The sequence below is a fragment of the Alnus glutinosa genome, chromosome 10, assembly GCF_958979055.1.
Source record: "Alnus glutinosa chromosome 10, dhAlnGlut1.1, whole genome shotgun sequence".
In the NCBI taxonomy this organism is placed as follows: Eukaryota; Viridiplantae; Streptophyta; class Magnoliopsida; order Fagales; family Betulaceae; genus Alnus; species Alnus glutinosa.
The window spans coordinates 5696207-5721049 of NC_084895.1; the positions used below are offsets into that span (position 1 = coordinate 5696207).

Consider the following 24843-nt stretch of genomic DNA (forward strand, 5'->3'; position numbering starts at 1 on the left):
CGAAAGTCTCGTTTTACATTATGTCTACCGCCTTTTATAACAGATTTTGTCGTAATCGTCTGTCACGTGTTACGCCTTCATTCGAGACTTCCCTGTTGCAGTGCTCCCTACATCCCACAACTCCTCTGTGCGATTACCTCATGTAGGGAATCATGGGCACAATTACTAACGTGCCAAAGGAGTGGATCAAGTACGGTACCATGCAACTGTTCTCGAGTTTGGTTTATTGATGAATTAGGTATCGGATCCACAAGGTCAACAAGTCCCAATCAGGCAAGCGGTCGAGAAACTTTGGCATCTAGTATTATTTTTCTTAAATCACTATGTTGATGTAGACACATCATGAAAATTACATGTTTTGATGTGATACGGGAATCACTTACCAAGAGTTTTAAAGTCTTTATTTTTATGAATCCTTGTTCATTAGGGATTAAAAGTATTTATTCCTAAAAATTAGGAATTCTTCTCCATTAAAGATATGAGTCTTTATTTTGTATTAATTATGAATCTTTATTTGTATCAAATAATGTTAGGATCAAGGCTTGCAGCTTATTTAAAGGCAACTTGTTGCTTTATCTTGGCAAAAGTGTGTTTTGGTGAATACAATTTTTACAGAGAGGTTTCTCATGTTTTTCTAAGTTTTGAATCTCTTGAATCAACCAAATGTTGATACATTTATTGCTGGTATTTTCGTGAATCAACAAGTTTAATAAAGGGTTTTGCTTTCAGTATTTATGCGCAAATCAACATATTCAAGTTCGTTCATCTTTTTTATTTTTGGAAAAGTCAAATTTGGTCCTTAGGTTTTTATGTGATTATTTAGTCATTGAGTTTCAATTTTGAAAATTACGTCCTTATAAAGAAGCGTTTTGCCCGGTATTTGTGCGCAAATCAACGAATTCAACATTGTTATCTTGTTTTTTTTAAAATAAATAAAATAAAATTTAGTCATTGAATTTTCAATTTAGAAAATTACATCATCATGTTTGTCTTTGGTTTCCAGTAAGTCTCTCCGTGAACTTACTATCTACTTAATTGAAAATATGTCATATGACTTTCGTTTGACATGTCGTAACCATACATGTCAATAGGTTTAAGAATCCAAATCTAGGAATGAAAGGGATAAATCTTTGAAATGGGGATGCATTTCAAAATTGGTTTTCGAATTTCTATGATTTTCATCTATGGAAGCATTGGGCATCCACAGAACTCACATAGGTTTTGCTCTGCCTTCTAGTGCCAAAAATAGGACACTTTGGAGCAAAATGAGGTTTATTGTGCTGTGTTCTACCCACATTTTTTAATGAATGATTGGTGCACAACAGTTGTATACAACTTGTGCACAACACAAGACACATGGGATGGGACCCATCACATGAGTCTCACTCCAATTGTGTACAAATTGTGCACAACTGTTGTGCAAAAAGCTTTTCCGCATTTTTGCACTTTGCCATAAAGTCTATCTTCATGACTTCTGGAAAACTAGTGGAGATCGAGGCATAAAAAAATTTAGATGCAGCACTCGCTATATTAAATTATGATACAATCTGGTTGATAAAGATGTGTGGATAAGAAACAAATGAAGGAAATTAGACAAAAATGATTATACTTATACCATTGGATTCTTTTATTTATATTGCACTGATCAATTGGGTGATCTACCACTACAAGGAAGAATCAATGCTTGTCTAGAGAATCTTCTTCACCAATTTCATGAGATTTAATCACATTCATCTAAGAATGGCATTTACTTTCTGAGTAAGAAATGGTTTGAATGTCATCAACACTGCAATTGCCTCAATCACATTCAAGATGAAGAAAACCAACTGGTCACCTATATTTCAACACCAATTGCAAAGTTGCTCAGTCTCACAAATTGTCAACTAAGATCACTCTATGACAGTACTATACTGCTAAAACTCATTGCTTACATTTTTTCATCCAGTAAGTATAAAAAACATGGAGTCATTCAAAGAGCAAAGCAGATCATACACAAGCCAATTAACTTTATCTCAAATGGTATTTCCACCCAAAAAAAAAAAATAGGATGGAGGGTGCAGGAGATCATGAATTCAAAATCTACTTGTAGCTTATCACTTCAAAAAGTAGGTCATACACAAGATACATGAGTGGCAGGTTGTAAGGGGTAATATATATATCTTCATATAAAATATTGGTTAGAGAAACCATGAAAATTGTTCTACTCACATTGTAACAATAACAACAATAGCAACAATGATGCATTGCTATTGATGATTATCAGGCTCGTCATGAAAATTAGAGCAGGTAGCTAGTCATGGTTATGCAAAGATACATGCAAACCAAATTTATTGAGAAAGTTTGCATGCTTTTTATTTCATATGAAGCATCTTCTTTTTTTTTTTTTTTAGTGGCTGATATAATAAGTGTGTCACGTCAGTTTGTAAGGAATTTGTGGTAAAAGTTGTTGTAACTCTAACAACACTTTTTTATTTTATTTTTATATAGATTGGTTTAGCATGAGTTTTCTAAGTTCATTTTTTTGTGGGCCTACTAACTAATAACAATCATCTCCGAATGTGACATATAAGTATGCAGACAAAGGATTTTCCTTAGCAGTTTCAGATGAGTATATACCTGGAAGGAAAGCCGCATCTTGACGCTTTTGTGCCCAAGAAAATCTACATAGACCAAGATATCCGAATGAATGATATAAATTGGGAGTCTCATCTCCATATAAAAGGGTTAAACAAATTTAATGCAAATATGGAAATCTACAAAACAATGTAAATGGTACCTATGTTACATGAATATTTTATGTACATGCTCTGTTCCTAGCCTATATCAATCGCATTAAGGGTATTTTAGTTTAACCCAAAACCTACTTGCAAACAAATGTCAGCTGATTCACCCACAAAACCACCGTTGGTAATCTTGATACTCATCTTATGACAATATTACCAATATAGATATAAACTACAGGAAAAAATAAGGCCAAAAAAAGAAATTTCACTACATCTATTATCAAACCAATATTAATAGTTTATAAAATAATCTAAAAAATGGATTGTTTCATCAACGGTATTGGGTCAGAATTCCCTTTTGACTCTGCGCCAGGTAAGTATGTAGTGTAAGACAATCTATAATTCAGCATTCGACAATGTAAACCCCTATTATGATCCATAAATGGATTTCACCATCACCTATAAGTAAAATAAAAGCCATACAAATTTAGACACTTACATTACACCGCCTCCAGCTGGACCAGCTGCTTTGAATAGAGACATTGCTGTCATAGAGATGCCATTAGCAGCTCCTCTTTGGTGTTGCTCCTATTGTTCAATATACAGTTGAATTGACATAAGACGAATCTTGTAGTCTATCACCACTTGAAAGAAAATATTAACAGCAGACATTAAATCATATAAACTAAGGAAAGAAGAATACCACAGCTCTGTTTTGCAGAAGGAATAAGCCAGTGCTAATGGACACCTGCTTATAAAGAAACATTAACACTTCCCAAAAACTACAAGAGGAGTCAATGAACGTAATTGATCTAAGATATGAAGCCTTAATCAGCTATCATAAATACTTCCCTACATTCTATTTTGTTATTCCGTTCTATACAAAATAATTGTACGACAGTAAATGCATTCTTGCTTGTTTATGTTAATCGAAGAACAATTTCTGTATGCATAGATATAGTATGGCATCTAAAAATTGTAAATGTTTGCTAATCAATACAAAGGTTAGTTGCAGATTCTTATTTCGTTCTATGTTTAATGGCAATGCATACAGCTTGCTAACATACATATTATTAAAATCCTCTGGTCTACCCCATTTGCTTACACCTTGCCCTACGCAACCTAACCCCTGATGCCCACAGTCTATGACCCTTAATGCATTAAGCAATTAAAGCACATAACTCTAAGCAAACCTTAACCTTTCACTTTGCCATACAGCTTGTTGCACAAAGAAACACCAATACCACCAATATATCAAGAGTTCAAAACCTATTTTTACAAATATGATACCCATTTATAACCACCCCACAAAAATATTGGAAGTGATACAACATTGGATGTTAATGTCTTTAGTTGTCAAAGTCATAGCAATGAAAAGAGAGACGGTGTGAACAAATAAAAGAAAAATGAAAATGTTGGTTTAATATAATAAATTTGGTGACTTGTTAAATTAGAATTAGATCTTCAAGATGTATATGCACTTACAGATAAGACATTCTTCGCCACAGAAGCACAATTTAGTACGAAGGCGAGGCTCAATCCAGATAACAAGGCTATGTATGGGTAACTTGCTAACAAAGGTATGGATACAACCTGCATATGGGATTTATAAGCCCAAAAATTCAAGGAAAAATATATTTTGCAAAAACAAAGGCGAAATACATATCTGCTTCGGAGGTTTGAAAACTTACACCACCGATGCGAACTACCATAACGGTCCCAAGAAATTTCTCCATTAACGGATATAAAGAAAGTTGAAAAACGAGAAGGCCAAAACCTAAAAAGTTCAATATGTCGTCAATAATAATCCAACAACTATATTGAGTGAATAATACTAGTTTAGCAGTTAAGTTGCAGATGCAAAAACCAATTTAAGTTTCAAATATGGCAATGCGTTTGTACAGAAATAGATATCAAACAAATGTTTTTAAATTTAAATTTGAATTGCCTCTCCTGTATAAAAAAGTTAACTAATGTCATTTTGTGCTTTTTTTTTACTAAATTATTATGTCAAGCAAGCAACATAAAAGTTCAAGTTTCAAGCACCTCAAAACTAAAGAGAGACCAAATTTCAATATTAAAGTATGCCAAACTATTGTTGTGTGCCAAACCATATTCAACTAAAGACTACAATCTTTTTTTTGATAAGTAAGAATTCAATAAAAAGAGCAGAGGGGCGCAACCCTAGTACACAGGAAGTATACAAAAGAGCCCTTAAACAGAAGAAAGAAAAGAACAAGAAAGTAAAAAGTCAGCGAACAACATACTACTCGGGCTATGCGCCGACACCCAAAGATATAACATATTAAGCACATTTCTACAAAGAGCCCCAACCGAAACCTCCACGTTCTCAAAAAGCCTAGAATTTCTCTCATACCACAAGCCCCACAAAACACACAAAGGAACCTGCTTCCAAATACGAAAAACATGACCACGACCCAGCAAAGTGCCCCAACCACTCAATAAATCCAAGAAAACTACTAGGCATAACCTATTCCACCCCGAACAAGCTATAAAAAAAACTCCAAACAACCCATGCCACATCGTAATGAAGAAGAAGGTGATCAACGGACTCCCCATGCTTTTTACACATAACACACCACTCTACCACCACAACACCACACCTATGTAAATTGTCATGAGTTAAGATCTTTCCTAAAGCCGTTGTCCAAACAAAGAACGCTACCCGTTTCGGAGCTTTAACCCGCCATATACCCTTCCAAGGAAAAGAGGCCGCCTCATGACAAACTAAAGCTTTGTAGAAAGTCTTCACTTCAAATTCCTCCTCTTGGAAAGATTCCACACCACCCTATCAACCCCCCCATGCCGAACCCGAGTAGAGTATAACTGATCAAAGAAGGACATCACCATCTCCACCTCCTAATCCTAAGCATAGCGCGTAAAGAGAACATTCCAATGAACCACGCCTCCTACCACAGACAAATTATCCGCCACCGAAGCATCAGAAGAACGTGCAATAGAGTACAAAGCTGGATAACAGAGCTTGAGAGGCTTGTCCCTACACCAAAGATCATGCCAAAAACGAATATGAGACCCATCACCCACCTCAAAACGCAAAAACTTGGCAACACTATCCCACCCTTTTCGAATAAACTTCCAAACACTGACACCATAAGGCCCCGTAACTGGTAAAGAACACCAACCTCCCCTCACACTCTTATACTTCACCTCAATCACCGATCTCCACAAAGCATCGCGCTCCTGAGAGAACCTCCAAATCCACTTCCCCAATAAGGCTTGATTAAAATTAATAACATTACGAACACCCAGTCCACCAGCCTTAATTGGAGTACAGACTTGATGCCACTTGACTAAATGAAATTTAGTCTCATCACCCAAACCACTCAACAGAAACTCCCTTTGAAGCCGCTCCAGTTTCTTAGCTACACTTACAGGAATAGGGAACAGAGATAAATAATAAGTTGGAATACTAGACAGAGAACTGTGAATCAAAGTCACCCTACCACCCTTGGACAAATATAGTTTCTTCCAACTAGCCAACCTTTGTTCTACCCTCTCAACAACCCCATTCCAAATAGAAATAGATTTGAACGACGCCCCCAACGGCATACCCAAATAAGTCATTGGCAAAGACCCAATTCTACATCCCAGAATATGTGCCAAGGACTCTACATCTTCCACCTCGCCAATAGGGACCAATTCGGATTTGCCTAAATTGATCCTCAACCCTGACACTGCTTCGAAACATAAGAAGGTACACCTCAAATTTCGAACATGCTTGGCCTGTGCTCCACAAAAAATTAAGGTATCATCCGCAAACAGTAAATGATTCATCACTAAAGCTTCATTACCCATGAAGCCCACTGAGAAGCCTGATAGCGAGCCTTGGAGCATAGACGCATTCAACATCCTGCTAAGTGCTTCCATAACCACCACAAACAGCAGAGGAGAAAGAGGATCACCTTGCCTAATCCCCCGCAAGCTCTGAAAGAAACCAGAAGGGACGCCATTTACCAAAATGGAAAATTTTACCGTAGAAACGCAAAATTTAATCCATTTCCTCCACCTCTCCCCAAACCCACACTTCTGAAGCATGTAAAGGAGGAAATCCCAATTCACGTGATCATAAGCTTTCTCCAAATCCAGTTTGCACAATAATCCGGCCTCCCCTGACCACCTTTGGTTATCCAGACATTCATTGGCTATAAGAACCGAATCCAAAATTTGCCTTCCACCAACAAAAGCATTCTGATAGTTCAAAATAATTTTCCCCAACACTGATTTGAGCCTATTAGCAAGGACATCTATAATTGAACATCTATAATTAATGAATAAAAAAAATTAAAAATTTATTGAAGCCGGCCCACGGATACCAATTAGGAGTATTTTTTGATACTCAAAGAAGAAAATTAAAAAAAAAAAAAAAAAAAAAAAAAAAAACTTTAATATTTAGAATTTAGGAAATTGTCCCAGCTTATTAACACCAAGCAAAATAAAATCACATGGTCCATGTTGATTAAGTCTCAAGACATCATATGCTTAAAGGATAAGTGCACACAGAACCACATGATAAATAAAAGAAGTCATGTTTTCACTTCACAATCAAGCAAGGATGTCCTTGACGCATGTTTGGAATTACATGCCTCATTAAATGGATTTATTAATACACAGGTTTCAATCTCAACTTGATTGGTCAACAATATGCTAAAACACTTATATCAACTAATCAAAAAAATTCACTCCAATCAAACATGATGAGCTTGGGAAGCAAACCTAGAAGGTTTTTTTTTTATAAGTAAATAAAGTTTTATTGAAAGCGTAAGGCACCCCTAAGTATACTGGAAGTATACACAAGGAAACGTCTAAGAAGGCAAAGAAAAACGAACAAGAAAATCAGAATTGCTAATCGACAAGGGTGACAAAAAGGCCACCGTCCAAAGATACAGCGTATGAAGGAATGAGGCAACAATATCCTCCAAGGAATTCTCCATGTCTTCGAAACACCTAAGATTTTTCTCCTTCCAAACACACTAAAGAATGCAAATTGGCACCATCTTCCAAACCGCAGCACTCATTGGCCTTCCAGCCTTCCACCAACAGGCAAATAAGTCGATAACTCTTCTAGGCATAACCCAAGACATACCAAGCCGAGAAAAAAAAAGATTCCACAAAGTGGAAGCCACATCACAATGAAGAAGAAGGTGGTTCATAGATTCCCCATCTCTCTTGGATAAGTAACATCTATCCACAATGATGATCTTCCACTTCCTAAGATTGTCCACTGTAAGAATCTTGCCCAGGGCTGCTGCCCACGCAAAAAAAGCCGCTCTCGAAGGAGCCTGAGTCTGGCACACACTCTTCCAAGGAAAACGTCGACCTTCAGAGCCAACCAAGGAGCTGAAGGACTTGACCTTGAACACACCTTTCTTGGAAGGGACCCACCAGAGCATATCTGCACGATCTCGACTCATCGTGGCTGAATGTAGGACCTAAAAGAAGGAGGCAAAGACATCCACTTCCCAATCATGCGCCTCTCTAACAAAGCTCATGTTCCATTGAATAGAGCCGCCCAAAACCTCCATATTATCCACAACGGAAGCATCCTTAACCCGAGCAATACCAAAAAGAACAGGAAAAGCTTCCTTCAACACCGTATCCCCGCACCACAGATCATGCCAAAATTTTGTCCTAATCCCATCCCCCACCTCAAATCTAGTAAAACCAGAGAAAATCCCTCACCCTTTCCTGATATTCTTCCATAGCCCCACCCCAAAGGGACCTGCAGGCTCGAGGGAGCACCACCCACCCCACAAACTGCCAAACTTGGAATCCACTGCAACTCTCCACCCAACATCTCTCTCAATTCCATACCGCTACAACCATTTGCCTAACAAAGCGCAGTTGAACATCAACAAATTCCGAATACCCAGCCCCCCTTCTGAAATTGGGGTACACACCTTTGACCAACTTACCAAGTGAAATTTAAACTCTTCACCCATTCCACCCCCAAAGAAAATCTCATTGTAACTTCTCTAAGCGAGTAGCAACACTCCCCGGGATAGAGAACATAGACAAAAAATAAGTAGGCACATTAGCAAGAGAGTACTTAATAAGGGTGACTCTACCAACCTTGGAGAGGTATAACCTTTGCCAACTAGCCAGTCGATGCTCTATCTTCTCAATAACCCCTTCCCAAATATTAGTGAACTTATAGGAAGCCCCCAAAGGAAGACCAAGATACTTCGCAGGCAAAGAAGCAATCCCACACCCTATAATGTTGGCTAGCCTTTCCACTTGATCAACATACCCTACAAGAATTAAATTTGACTTTGCCAAATTAACCTTCAAACCTGAAGCAACTTCAAATAGGAGAAAGAGACTCCGCAAATGACGCAACTGAGAAGAATGAGCACTACAAAAAATCAGAGTGTCATCTGCAAACAGAAGATGCGAAAAATCTGCATTACCAACTTTGAAACCTTCTAGCAAACCCCCACTAACCGCAGCAGAAATCATACGGCTCAAAGCCTCGATCACAAACACAAACAAAAGGGGAGACAAAGGGTCCCCTTGTCTCAAACCTCGAGAGCTATTGAAGAATCCATAAGGAGATCCATTGACTAACGCCGAAAACCGCACAGAAGAAATGCGATGAGCAATCAAGGAACACCATTTATCCCCCAAACCACATCGTTTCAGCATATACAATAGAAAGTCCCAATTTACACGATTGTAAGCTTTCTCCAAATCCATTTTACACATGACACCTGGTTCCCCCGATCTAATTCTACTATCAAGGCATTCATTAGCAATAAGGATCGGATCGAGGATCTGCCTACCTTTAATGAAGGCAGTCTGAGATTTGGATATGACCTTCTCCAACACCGAATTCAATCTGTTTGCTAGAACTTTAGCAATGATCTTGTAAACACCTCCCACAAGACTAATAGGCGAAAATCTTTGAGGGAAATTGCACCAGGAGCCTTTGGAATAAGCGAAATGAACTAAGCATTCAGGCTTTTCTCAAACCAACCTCTCGCATGAAAGTCATGAAACGCGTATTTTCTTTCAAGAAGGTTTTTAAGAGTTTGAAAATGGACTTATTATACATATATTTTCTTTCATTCGGAAAAATACGTATATCTTTTCTAACAAAATTGCAAAATTTGTAAATATATAATCTCAAAAAGAAAAGGCCAAAATGAATACTATTGAAATTTTGCATCAAGGAACCACTGACATTCTTATAATTTGTTAGCAAAAAGGAAAGTACTTTAGTAGGATTTCAAGTTTGTTTTGGTTTGAGTAGTCATTGACCAGAATCAGAAGTATATTGAAAACCATTATAATAAAAATTGAAAAATTGTTCGATCCCAATTGACTGAGGACCTTGGTCACAAAAATCGAGAAAATATTTTGAGTCTCCGAGCAGCTTCTTTTATTGATGAAATAAAAAACCTCTAAAGCTTTCCAACACAAAAATATAACTTAAAACAAGCTCTAAACGGTCGAGAAATGGCTGACTGAAGTATATAATCAAATGTGTCTCATCTTGAAATTTTCTTTGAGCCAAAATTGATAGTTGTATACCAACGTTTGGGCACTCGTAATTTTTTGCACAAATATCAAATTAAAGTGAATGAGGGACCATTAGAAGGTTATCAAGTCTACTTTTATTTGGAATCTCAAAGGATACACCTAATATGGGTTACTTAAACCTACTTGTTTTAGGGAAGTTGTTATGAACCCATACGGACGTGAGAAGCATGAACTGCATGGAAAGCTGCCAACATGAGGAATCTAAAAATAAGAAGGAAGACACTACATGGACGTATTAACTCATTATTTTATGGAGCCTTAAGATTAGTTATTGAAAGAACTTAAAAATAATAGGATCTGAAACCTTGCTCTCAACCTGAGCATTCATAGATCACATATAGAGGTTCTTTACAGAGTTTAAGATAAACACTAACTCTAGTCTAGCAACCGGTTTCTACCTCTAAATACATTCAAACTATAACACTTGAAATCTCATCTAGCTATCATACTATTGAACTAGGACTTTACGATAGGACTCGACTTTTGGATAGAAGTAGAAGACTTCTTAGTAGAGTCTCGGTTTCATAGTTCCATAGATTGAGCCGCACAAGACTCCTGCTGGGACTTTGAGTCTTGTGCAATAGATGTTCGAATACCCTCTCGCAAGGTCAACGGGGGAGATTGCACGTTGAGCTTGAAACATAGTTGTTGAATTTGGCGGAAACAAGAGGTTTAGTAAGAGCAACTGCAAGCTAATCCGAGCTAGGAGCAAAGTGAACCACCAAGGACTTATCTGCAACGCGATCTCGAACAAAGTGGAAGTCAATTTCCACATGCTTGGTACGTGCATGGAACACCGGATTGACGGACATGTAGTTGGCACCAATATTATCAAACCAAAGAGTTGGTGTAGAAGAGAGACGAAATCCAAGTTCTTGAAGTAGTGCCCGGATCCATAGAAGTCCGGCTGTGATATTTGCAACAACCTTATATTCCGCTTCAGTAGAGGAGCGAGAGACAGTTGGTTTTTTTTGTGAGCTCCAAGACACCAAATTTGAACCGAGAAACACACAATAGGGACCGGTGGAGCGACGATCGTCTGGACATCCAGCCCAATCAGCATCCGAGTATGCTTGGAGTTCATTGGAAGAGTTGCGATGAAGGAGAAGTCCATGAGAACCCCAAGGGGTGGCTCAGTTGGTTAGTACCAGCTGGGACTTTGAGTTTGCTCCTCAAGGTCTCAGTTTCGAAACCCATGAGTGTCATCTCCCCTTGGGGCCACACCCCCTGGTGAAAGCCAGTGAGTTACCCTGTTCCATGTAGGGAAATTTCCGTGGGTGCGGTGCATGGAACCGAGGTTTACTCTGCAGGGGTGGGTCCAAAGGGCCCTGCCTTGTAGAGGTTCCCCGATATCAAAAAAAAAAAAAGAGAAGTCCATGAGACATTGTATGCCTCACAAGTACCTGAGAATTCGTTTAACGGCCTGTCAGTGTGGTTTAAGTGGTCGATGCATGAATTGACAGATATTGTAGTGAGCCCACTGTACTGTGGTAGAGAGACGGATCATCCATTGGATCTCCTGAAAATGCAGATAGGACTGAAGAGGAAGCCATTGGAGAAGTGATAGGCTTTGCTTCATGCATGTTTGTCTTCTTCAAGAGGTCCATGATATAGCGTCGTTGAGAAAGAAAAAGACCAGAATCTTGTTTGAGAACTTCGACACCAAGAAAATAATGTAAGTCACCCAAATCTTTGACTGCAAAGTCAGCATTACACTAACTCTAGTCTAGCAACCGGTTTCTACCTCTAAATACATTCAAACTATAACACTTGAAATCTCATCTAGCTATCACAATACTGAACTAGGACTTTACAACAGGACTCAACTTTTGGATAGAAGTAGAAGACTTCTTAGTAGAGTCCCGGTTTGATAGTTCCACAGATTGAGCTGCACAAGACTCCTGCTGGAATGGATGAGAAGTTGACGTTGGAGTGGGAGATAGATGTTAGGAAGAAGGTTGCTGGGTTTTGGGAGAGGTTGTCCCAGGAGTATGCGTGGAATGTGTCTGAGGAGCATAACAATAGGACTCGACTTTTGGATAGAAGTAGAAGAGTTCTTAGTAGAGTCCCGGTTTGATAGTTCCACAGATTGAGCCGCACAAGACTCCTGCTCGGATGGATGAGAAGTTAACGTCGGAGTGGGAGATAGATGTTAGGAAGAAGGTTGCTGGGTTTTGGGAGAGGTTGTCTCAGGAGTATGAGTGGAATGTGTCTGAGGAGCATAACGAGAGGCTCAGGGCTATTACGAAAGAAATGATTAAGCGTCAGAAGACTAAGGGAAAGAAGGAGCTTCTGAATCTACAAAGCTCCGTCAATTATGGCGACTCTAAAATTTCTTCTAGGTGTAGGAAAGGCAAGACCCATGTGATGTAGGTTTGTTTGCCTTGAGGGGTTTTGTGGTTTGTTTCTCGAGGCCTTAAGGTTGGGTTGTTTTGTGGGCTTCTTCTTCCCGGGTCGGTGGTAAGGCTTTTACTTCTTGTATACTCCGTGTGTAACAGGGGCGCCTTACATTGTTTTTTTCATAAAATTGCAACTACTTATAAAAAAAAAAAAAAAAAAAAAAAAAGACTCCTGCTGGGACTTTGAGTCTTGTGCGATAGATGTTCTAATATTTATTATTAGGAGTCTCAAATGAAAGTATGTATTCCTTTAAAGTTGTATTTTCATTCCAATTCTTCTTATAAATCTATATAAGGCACCCTACGTTCATTAATAAAAGGTCTTATGGGTTGTCTCTAGGGTTCTTCGGGTCTTTTTCTTGTATGTTTGTTTGGGTTCTTTTGCGGGCTGTCGTGGGTGATTTTTTTGGGTTCTAGGGTTTTACTTATGTGGTTTTTGGCGGGTTTCGGGCTTGGGTTGCTCTTGGGGGTTTGTATGGGTTTTTTCTTTTGTGGGCTGGCTTTAGCTGTTCCTGTGTATATTCTCGGTGTACTTAGAGGCACCTTACGCTTTTTAATAAATCTTTCTTACTTATCAAAAAAAATAAAAGGGATCAAACATATTTCAACCAAATTTAGTTATTTACAAGGAGGCCTAGGATGCCTCAAAATACCCTACCATAGAGGCCTAAGATTCCTTGAAATATCCTACCATGGAGGCTTAAGGTTTCTCGTACCACCCTAAAAATCCCTCAGTTACTTTCATTTTTCTTAACTAATTTACTCTTTCACTAACCATATCATGCCCATCACACTTGCAGTTATGTGAGAACGTAACAGAAGCGTTACAAACTAAAGACCAACTAAAGTGTAAAAGTAATAGCTACATTCCATGCAATTTGAGGGGGCCATTTAAGTGCACAAGGGACAAATATCCTTTCACTCTTAAGTTATTTGTGAATCCATGTGGACTGCACATAAAACCATCATATTTAATTCTCTTTTTAGAAGTGGAAATGAAAAAAATATGTTTAGATTGCAAGGGGGATATGATTAGTAAAACTGTCTCATCTAAATGAATTTATACTTGTAGAACCATAGACCTTTAATATCCATCAAAGGTGTTAAGCTTTAAGTGTTGGCTTATTCGGTGATTAAAACAAGGTTTGTAAGTCCTTTCACACTTAGGTGTTTTGGTCTTTTCATCTGGAGTTGGTTAGTTGAAGAACTGAACTGGCCTTAGCAAAGGTGTTCTGACGTGACCCTTATAGTAACACTCTAGAGAGCTCTGTCAACACTGGCGTCAACCAGTCATCCTGATGAGATAGGTACAGAAGACCCACTGAGAGTTCCGTTAGCAACACATCTTGACACGACTTGTTATAGACGACTTACATAATGTGTCATCAGCAATGGATACACACTAAGTTTTCTTTGCTAAAGCCATTAGAGCCGTTCCAATACATTGTGCTTAGCCTCTTTGTTTCATTGTGTGCCAAGAGAGATTATTGTTGTGAGAGCTTTTCATTGTAATCTCAACACATCTTGACACGACTTGTTATAGACGACTTACATAATGTGTCATCAGCAATGGATACACACTAAGTTTTCTTTGCTAAAGCCATTAGAGCCGTTCCAATACATTGTGCTTAGCCTCTTTGTTTCATTGTGTGCCAAGAGAGATTATTGTTGTGAGAGCTTTTCATTGTAATCTCTTGGAGTGTTTTTTATTCAAACCACACCGTCAATCAACAACAACCTTAGTATAATCAGAGTTCCAATTAAGGAGATCAGATAGAAGAATTGTCTAGAAGTTCTGGGTGAACTACTGCGGTAGCGAGCAAGTGGGTCACTTGTTCAATACAATAGAGGGTCATCTACAAAAGTTTGTGAGTATGAACTTATTGTAAACTTCTCATTCTTCTTTAGTAAATTGATTTCCTAGGTTTGGCAACCTCGGAGTATTTTATCTTTGAAGAGTTCTTCAAAGGGTTCACTTCCTCAACAAAATTCATGTATTGATTGTGTGAAAGTTGATCTTTATCTTATGTGGTTATTAATATTGATCTTGTGGATCTCAGGAAGAAGCGGGTCATAGTGATTGATAGATGTTGCATGTGCAAAATGAATGGGGAGTCAGTGGATCACCTTCTCCTCCATTGCGAGGTAGCACACGCTCTGTGGAACGCCATCTTTAGTCGCTTCAGTCTGTCTTGGGTTATGCCTCTTCGGGTGGTAGATTTATTCGCTTGCTGGTGGACGGGTGGTCGCTCCCGGAGTGCTGTCGTGTGGAAGATGGTCCCTTGTTGCCTTATGTGGTGCTTATGGAGGGAACGCAATGATAGGCAGTTTGAGGACAAAGAAAGAACCATTGAGGATCTCATTTCCTTTTTCTTTCATTCTTTGTACTCTTGGTCGGATGCATTCCTCGCACCTTTAACATTTAGTTTTAATGATTTCCTTGTATTGTTTTCTACTTCCTCTTAGATGCCTTTCTTGTATACTTCCTGTGTACTTGATTGTGCTTTGCGCTTTTTAATGATATTTCTCTTACTTATTAAAAAAAATATATATATATTGATCTTGTGTGCTGCATTAAATTTTTAATTGGTGTTTGTTGTTGCACATGACCTATTCACCCCCTCTAGGTGATTGCTTTGGGGTCAAAATCGTTTTTTCAAACAGAATTGTGTTTCCTAATAGTCAAGGATAGCACAATTATGAGAAACTTATTTTGACATGATTAATAGAGGAAAAATGCCTTTGGAAAAGTTATGCTATGACCTCTAAGAATTCATCTAGTATAAAATCTAGTGGATTGTACAGAATGGCCCTTCATATTTAATTAAAGGAATTGTTCAAAAGCTTTTAGGGCAAAAAAGATGGAAATGAAAGTTTATTGTATAATAATAGAAAAGGTAGTAGTATTTTTTTTTTTTTTTTTGAAAAGGAAGTAGTAGTATAAAGTGTATACCTGTGATTGCAAGAACTTTGCCAACATCCTTGGTTGAGTAGCTCAAACCCCCGTGACTTCGAGGGCTGACAGCCCATAAGGAGAATATCTACAAGAGAAGTTGGTTGTTAGTAATACCACCAAATTGGAAATTTAGAGACGGGAAAGGAGACAAGAGTTAAAAAAAACAAAAACCAAGTGGTGTAATTCAACAGAAATTGTGTCCACTATTAAAAACACATGCAAACTTAACACATCTTAGCAAAGAGGATAAATCCAGATATTTCACATTTGCAAGTGCAGAACATATTAGTGGACAATCAATATGCAAGAATATTTTATCAACAAAAACACGATAATGGACAAACAATATGCAGCAAAGTACAAATAAATCATGTTAAAAAAAAAGAAAAAGTATGAGAGATACCTCTGTGTAAGCCATATCATGAAGTGAGAAAACACAATAAACAATGATAGATGACATCAGAGGCCAATTCTTTAGGAGGCTTTCCTTAGCAATTGGACCTCTTCCCTCAATCTGTTTTGTTTTTTCGTTTACATTAGACCCAGAGGATCCAGTTTCTAAACCTTCCTCCGAGGCATCAGGTGATACATTTTCTCCATGCATGTGCAATGTTTCCTGAAAAAATCCAAATAGTTCGGAAACCAATTATGTAGTAAGTAAATAGTCAATAATAGTGCAAAAAAGTCAATCTCAAGGAACTGCTATATATACATTATGAATTAATCCAACACATTATGAGAGTCTCTCTCTCTCTCTCTCTCTCTCTCTCTCTCTATATATATATATATATATATATATATATATATATTTAATAACTCTAATATTGAAGTGTTTCAGTAAAAATTTCTATACAGTGATGACTGATGAGGGAAGATTATTTAAAAGCAGGAAACAAGTTTAAAAAATTATAATAAAAAAATCAGCGTAAGCACTTAACTCATTAAGGAATTTTAAGAGATTAAAAAGAAAACAAAGTACTGATTTCCACGACATTTTAATCTGAAACGGGAAAGAACCCAACATATTCAAATCATAACAAAATTTAGTTGAATTATAATAAGTTAGAGAAGTTGCACTTTATAAGCAACTTCTATCTGTTATGATAAGTAGTTGTGAAAAAGAATAACACAACAATTAGAAATTAAATGATGACAAATATCTTTAAACACGCAAACAGTGATACTTAAAGAACTCTACATGGGAACTAAAATATGATATATACCGGAAGCCAGCAAGTAGCTATCATTACTCCCAATGCAAAAATTGATATTGCAAGGCAGGGCAAGAAGTATGGGAATCTGCATCATAAAGTCATGTTTTAGAATGTTATAAACATCAAAAAATAGTAGCAATATTGAAATAATACACTCAGACTGCATCTTACATGAAATATTCTGGAGAAGAAGTGCACTTACCTCCCAAACAAAGATTCTTTGGAAAATAAATTTGGATATTTGTCTGCCGGCTGAATGACAAAATTGTGCAACAAAAACATTAGAGGAATACTTTCTAAATATAAATATGCTGCTAATTAAATATTAGGCCCAACATCCTGGCCGGCCGAGCTCGGCCCTGCTTGTTTTTTTACTTAGTGTACACGTATAGCCAAGCCCAAACCAGACTCAGCCAATGAACAGGTTTAATCTAAATCCATTCATTGGGTTTTGGTTGTGACATATGGTTTGCATAAATACAAAGAACAATTTCAAGGTTAAACTATATGGGTGAAGCACACCCTGCCCAAGTGGGTGTCGCAGAAAAAGAATAGTTGTTAAATAATTAGGTTTCTGAAAATTGCAATGGAGGGCAATTCAAGTTAAAAACATCAAAGCAAGGTTACCTAGGACCAGCACTTAAATCTCAGAGATGAATGCCAAAAGTGATGGGACACAAAAGCCCATGCACGGTATTTGGGTTTCTTTTTTGAAAATTTATACAAAATCTACTATCGAAAAGTAAAAGTAGACGGTAAAAAGCTTTTACACCAAATCGGGATCCCCTACAATTGGCTGTTGAGCAGTCCCTCCGAGAGGGGCTGCGGGACCCACCTGCCTTGGCATGTAGGCCCCGCACCCCGGCTGCCTCAGCATGTGGACCCCACAACCCCATCTCTATAGGGTTGCCTGAATTGCATGGCAGCCCAATTGCTAGAATCCTTTTGCTCTTCGACCTCACATGCTCCAAGTCGCAAGGCACTGGTGGGCATGACTTGGTTAGCTTCTTTTCTGTAACCATAGTTTTTGGAGCTCTACCTCCTCTGAATGTTCATTTTGAGCTTTGTAACTCTGAACTCAAAACCTTTTCACTCTAGATTATTTACCAGATCAATCCTAACTCAAAACACATACTACAATCAAGAAACACATCTAAACATTGAGATATGTTTTAAGTTTTTATGTTGCAAAGACTAAAAAGAAAATTAGAAACTTCAAATTGTGTTATATAATATTTTATAGTTGACTAGTTTTAATAGCTAGTAATTTTTCTAACAACCAATTTCGTTCTAAGTCGGATAGTTGATATATTTAGTACTTCGAAACTACTAGGTTTTCAAAACAATTTCCCTGAGACTATTAGTTATTAAAATAACAATTGGAGGTATTTTTTAATATCATATAGATGAACAACTTTTATGAAACCTAAACTAATAGGATATTTTGAATGTGTTTGGCCTCACGATTTCGCAAGCCAAACGAGTGTTTCTAAACCAAATTGCAGAAACTGTCTTTTGGGAGTGCGTTTAGAAAAAATGACAGTTTGAAAACGTGAAAAAAAAAATCCATGTTGTCACGCAGCATGCAAATGGTGTACTTAAATCTGAGCAGAATGGGGGTGGCTTGGCACCCCCATGCCCATAGGAATGGTTCGGCCACCCCCAAGGGGGAAATGGGGGTGGCCGAAACCACTTCCAAACACTTTGGGGAATTAACACGCATATATGGGGCAATTTTGAAATTTTTGTACCAAAAGATGCATGTGCGGCGCATGTGAGCCATTTTCTGTCAAAGAAGACAAAAAGGGCTAACAGAGTGCTTACATTGAGAATTTTGAAAACTTTGTTGGGGCACATTGCAACTTTTTAAACATTGAAGGTAAAAGTGAAAAAGTAGTCAAACTTTAAAGGGGTAAATTGTATTTTTCCCTCATTGTTTTTAAACCGCACTTATTGAAACCGTTAAACCAAACACACACTCTATTACAAAGAGCACTCCTTAACATGGATTTGTATCACAAGATTAAATTTCTCAAAAATATTCTCTAACAATTTCCACCTCGTGTCCATGTAAAAAAAACATAATATATATTGAATTTTCAAAATGTGTTTCCCCTACAAGAGGCCAGGGAATATAATTTACCTGTGCGAGAAATCCTCCCAATGCAGGACCAATAATCAATCCTATGCCCCATGCTGTACTAACCTGAAATTAATCGTAATCTTTAATTTTGATGATGTAACACTTTAAAAAACTATACATATTATACATAGGTTAATAAGACTCACTGTTGATATTCCTAAAGCTTGGTATTCTTCTCGGAAAACTTCACTTGCATATGCCTGGTAATTTAGCAAGTAATGTATATAGGAAAAATATTGGATCAAGCAAAACAAAGGAAGTAGTCCAATATACAATGAAATTTTACCCTTATTGGTCCAAGTAAACCATTCAAACTTCCCAGAAGAAACCTTGTAGTAATAGCCATCCAAAAGTTTACACTAAGGCCAAAGAGAGTGTTGAATATAACCCTAAGGTTTTGGAAAGGACAACAAAAAAGATACATATTAGACGTACTGGAGAAAACATTCAAACTTAAATTGCAAATATACTGATTGGCAAAAGGTGGGCACTAACACTGCAGCAATCCCTATAACTATAACAGGTTTTCGACCATAGCGATCAGCCACAATTCCCCAAAAAACAGATGTCAGAGCTCTACCAAGCATAAATGAAGACCCTTCAAGATATTGAGTGGCTTGTTAGGAATAATTCTTGCAGCGCTGGATATTAAGATTAGGAAAATTGTACCACTAATGAGGATTAAGTATAGAAAGTAATCTCACCCACATAACCGGCATAGTAGCCAATATCTTCCTCTCTTTTTGCAATATGAAAATCCCTAATCTGCAAATAGAAATTAATAACAAAAGTTCAGCAGAAGTTGGATCATATAATAATGAGCATAATGCTTGAAATTCAGTAGGTTGTAAAGGTTAGATAAATAAGGGTTTGACTTTTGGGATTCCAAAGAGGAGAAATTATTCTGACCAACTTGTGCTATATTCTCAAATACACTGTCATAGAAATTTGTCTAGAGAAGAACGATGAAAAGAATATAATGTTTAAATGCAAAGGAGTGTGTTCCAATTGACTTCTTGGGTCCAATAGCACAGACTATAGAGTGCATCTATAAATCCTATGTGTATGAACATTGAACATATATATTGCCCAAATTTTTATTCAGAGCTTTTTGTAAAGGGCACAATAAACTATTTAATGTATAGACTCACCATGAAATAAAGGAAAGGAAAGAGAGATGATATTGGCAGCGCTGACAAGAAAAAAAAAAAAGAAAAGAAATACATATTAGAGCTCAATATAAAACACAGAAATCATGTATGACAGTGAACAACGATTGCTCACATGAGCATTGCAGGACATGTAACCAATGGAGGGACTTGGTTTGAAAAGGTACAATTTCAACCATAAACTAGCCAACGGGGTTACAATTAAACAACTTACATTTGTTTATGGTACAAGAGAAACGTGAAATATATATATATATATATATATATATATATATATTTAAAAAAGGGAAAAAAAAAAACACTTACCCCCAAACGGGCCAAACTTATATCATTTTGGCACTTGTACGTCCAAATTTTAAAAACTGACACAGTGACACTCGACCCCCTCCAGCTACCACTTGGATATAGTTAACACCTTCGTTAGCATTTTCTATCAAATTGGATGGAAAATGTATGCCGAGATACTGACATAACTTAACGAAAATGACTTCGTGCAAGGAAATCTCCAATCTTTTCCGGCCACTTTGGTCTATAATATTAACATTAGGAGCAGTCCCTACACTATAATGCAGTTCACGCTTAGTATCCCTAGAATACATGAGCCAAGCAATCACGGCGGGGGGGGACATCGTCCATAAAAATCAACAGACACTGCAGCCCTGTGGTTTGGAATACTGTTGTGTTATAATAATCTCAAATCTACGCCGAGAGGTCATTACAAAACAGACCTGAACCCAAACCGCAACGCTTTCAGCTCTCCGTTGGGCATTTCATCAAACACGTTCTCGGCGTCGCGAGGCCGACCCATTTCGCATACCCCCGACCATTTGCAACACGCCTGTTACTCTCACCTGTTACACCATTGATTCATAACATCGACGTTTGAGATAAACAGAGGCGGAGTTACAATGAAGCTGATTGGGTTGAGTGCAAAAAGCCTCATCAACTCCTCGCGTTGTACTTTGCTTGGAGTGAGACTCCAGAAAAGAGTAAGCTCCTCCACCACGTCACGTCATAACATTTTTCAGAAAAAAAAAAAAAAAAAAAAAAAAAAAAAAAAAAAAAAAACCCTCAAAACACATACAAACATTCAAAATATTTCCAAGGATTACGCAGCAAGAAATTTGCTATTTGGATTGTTAGGGAGAGTCATCGACTCATCACGAGGTCTACTGCCCGAACAAGAAGGTGGTTAGCCTAACATTTGCTCGTATAATTAGTGAACCTTTTTTAAAAAAAAAAAAATTAATAATATAAGTGATTTATATTTAATATTTAAATTATTAATAATTTGAACAATAAAAATAATTCCAACAACAAAATTGCTGAAATCTTTGTTGACCTCTCCTCTTTCGATCTTTAAGAATAACAAACGTGTCCTCTCGAGATTTCCGGTAGGAATAGCTAAAATAATTAAAGAAAAAGCACAAATTTTTATTTTAACTACTTATTTTTTTATACACTCCTCAAAAAATTCTCTTTTTTACTCTATTTTTTTAAAAAAAAATTTATTTTACGTAAGAAAGAGTTTAAAAGAAAAAATGAAAGAGAGTAAAAGATCGAAGGAATGAGAAAGATAAAATAAAAAAAATAAAAAAAAAATTATTTATAGTGTGAATAAAATAAATAGGCAGAAGGGCTATTTACTATTTACATTAAAAGAAAATTGTATATTCTATCTATTCTGCCTTAATAAAAAATACTCATGATTATCAAATTTTACTATTACCAAGCATTTATCAGAATGAGTACAAAACTCAATCTATGTGATAAGTAAATCATGGTTGATTGAGTCATTGACTACGCACTACACTATGGCCTTGTTTGGTAAGGAAATGAGAATTAGTAGTGAGAGTTGGAAATGATAGATGCGATATAAAGTAAAAAGAATTTATATAGAAAAGTGAAAAAAAAAAAAAAAAAAAAAAAAAAAAAAAAAAATTTTATTATAGTGAATTTTTTTATTTAAATAATAAAAAACAATATTGATGTGATATAAAGTTATAATGTTTTGAAGTTGATTATTTAGTAGATCTAGGAGTGGCTTGAAGGCCACCCTCGGCGGCCACTGGGGGTGGCCCAGCCACCCCAAGCCTGCCCTTTTTTTTTAAAAAAAAAAAAAAAATAAGTTTAATTATTTATCTTTTAATAAATTTATATTTTTTTTATTAAGATGGACACGTGTTGCCATCTTATTGGCGACACGTGGCGCTGACGTGTAGGGCTAACAGATTCTGTCAAAATGGTGGACGGAAAATCAACTCAGAGAGTAAAACGTAATTATTGCATACCACAGGGACCTCCCATGAAATTTTTAAACCATAGGGAGTGAAAAATAATTATGACATACCATATGAATCAATGGTGCAATTATCTCATATAATGAGAAATGAGATTTACAACACCAACACAACAAGTGCACAACACTCCCTCACATGAGGATGAGCCCCACTGTCATGTGAGGGGGTGTTGTGCACTTGTTATGCTGGTGTAGTGTATGAATCAAATCTCCATAATATAAAAAAGAATATTTTTCAAAATAAAGAAAGAGAGAGGAGACAAACAAATATTCGTTCCGGCTTAGAGATCTACGCCTTATTTACCATGTTCGATAAGGTTATGTATTTAATTATTTAATTACTTTATTATTCTATTGCAGTACAGTGAAAGAACATTAACAACAATAAATATTCTTAAAACTTTTATGAGGCAACTATGAATGTATAAAATTCAAGACAAGACAATATTGTATTTAATTAACAATATTCATTTACGAGTCAAGACAATATGGTAGGTAAGGTGAGTTATCGAAGAACATTAACAATATTCTTAAAACTTTTATGAGGCAACTCTAAATGTATAAATCAAAATTTCATAAATCTTGAAAGGAATTTTGCCTATAGTAACTTGGTAGAAACTCATTTAATCTGTTTTCCAAGCCTATTCCAAGACATTCCATATTGATTAATGCTAAATAATATAATTCTATTCAATATTCATTCAATAATATTGAGGTAACATTGCTAATTAATCATTTTATTAATTATTGTTAAATAAAAAAAAATAGTTCAATAGTTGGTTAGAAGTGTCATGTGAACATTTTTGAATGAATATTAGATTCTCTATTTCAGTTTTATTCATAAACATAATTTTTTTTTTTTTTAAAAAAAAGATACTGATTTCATTAAAACCATGAAAACAAACAAAGAGCATGAATGCTCTACATAACCAGAGTCAGAAACTCTAATGAGACAGTTGATTTCTTGAATACACTCAGCCACTCAGGAATACAATCAAGTCAAATCCTATCTGAATCATGACGTACACCAGCTTTGGCTAACAAATGCACAGCCCAATTTCCTGTCCGTTTAGTATGACAAATCTCCCAAAGCTCACAGCAACGAAACTAGGCCTTCAATTACAAAACGACTCAAAGTCTCCAAATATAAAACAAGAGTAATGATATATACCACATTTTTATCTCGCAATTATCTTATAATGTTGGTGTCACAGTCTCAACCAATTCTTAAATTTTTATTTATTTTTTATTTTTTAACAACGATTGATCGAATGGCTGGTTAAAATTATCACGCCAGCATTGTGAGATAGTTGTAAAATAAAAATGTAGCTTTTAGCATTACCCGTAAAAGCTATTTTACAAGTAAAAAATCCTTCTTATAACTCAAATACTTGAAAAACATAAAGTCGACTAAAAGATTTCAAGTCCTAATTGTAACAATTTTGAAGAGCTTTTTGTGTTCTGTGTTTGGTAATATATTTGTTCCGAGAACCGAAAACAAAAGACAGAAAACAAACACCCGACAAAGCTAAAGAAAACAGTGAATTCAATACCACAACAAAGGGAATGCCAAAATTTTGCACTCAAAGAAGGAAAAACACGAATGCAAACTGAAAAGCACATGATGTGCGGTGAGAGTGGGGTTACCTGTGCAAAGGACAACAATCCATGTAGAAACAAGCTGTCGGATGGGCAATCCTCGTTGCAACTCTTTATCTTGATCTACTTTACAGCCAGGACAATTCTCATAGTAATGCTTCTTCAAAAGCCCCTCTCTGTACGCTTCCGCCATTCTTGATTGAGCCGGCCGGCAAACGATTTTTCAGTCCGATCGAGACGCCGCCACAGCTTCAATCTTCAATCTGATCAATCGATCCTTGTTAACAATATGAAATAATTCTGCCGAAAAATGATCGAGAATATGATTATATATATATATATTGACAGGGAAGCTCTGCTTACCACGCATGGAGGTGGAGAACTTGGCTTCTATGATGGCCAACTTGTTCACTTCCCCAATTAACTGGCATCATTGCATGCGTCATCAGCTAAACCAGATGCAATAATAAAGAGAATGACGACAATGCTATTATGAAGGGGAAAATGGCAATGACGTTAATCAATGTCGAGGAACAAGAAAACAACAAAACGAAACTGTAGTGGTCTATTGCTTTGGCCAATGGCCTAGAAAGAAGAGGGCAAATGGAACTGGTAACCGTGGAAGTGATCTTTATTGATTCCATTATATTAATGCCCTCAAGTGCATGATTGAATATAAGATTAATGTATAGTGTATACAACCATCGTGATTAGTAATTATTGTCTTTAACTGCAACTGTTTAGGTGATTATTATATTTT

The 24843-nt window shown here is 36.7% G+C and overlaps 1 protein-coding gene across 4 annotated transcripts; it reads right to left on the bottom strand.

Annotated features, from left to right (window-relative positions):
• Positions 1 to 1500: 1500 nt before the first annotated feature.
• On the bottom strand, positions 1501 to 24598 carry LOC133879689 (protein ZINC INDUCED FACILITATOR-LIKE 1-like). 4 transcript variants are annotated; one of them, XM_062318381.1, is made up of 18 exons: positions 24447 to 24598; positions 24132 to 24346; positions 20168 to 20208; positions 19721 to 19781; positions 19512 to 19614; positions 19303 to 19405; positions 19163 to 19216; positions 19017 to 19079; positions 17076 to 17125; positions 16883 to 16958; positions 16063 to 16275; positions 15657 to 15744; positions 4415 to 4500; positions 4209 to 4316; positions 3427 to 3471; positions 3223 to 3311; positions 2617 to 2660; positions 1501 to 1834 (listed from the first exon to the last, which is right to left on the bottom strand). In XM_062318381.1, the coding sequence occupies exons 2-18, from the start codon at positions 24274 to 24276 to the stop codon at positions 1731 to 1733; spliced, it is 1473 nt and encodes a 490-aa protein (XP_062174365.1). In that variant the 5' UTR covers positions 24277 to 24346; positions 24447 to 24598; the 3' UTR covers positions 1501 to 1730. The 4 variants fall into 4 exon arrangements, with proteins under 4 accessions (XP_062174365.1, XP_062174366.1, XP_062174368.1 ...); XM_062318382.1 differs by lacking the exon at positions 24447 to 24598 and having other exon boundaries at positions 24132 to 24410; XM_062318384.1 differs by lacking the exons at positions 24132 to 24346; positions 24447 to 24598 and adding an exon at positions 20914 to 21190.
• Between the last annotated feature and the right edge of the window lie 245 nt (positions 24599 to 24843).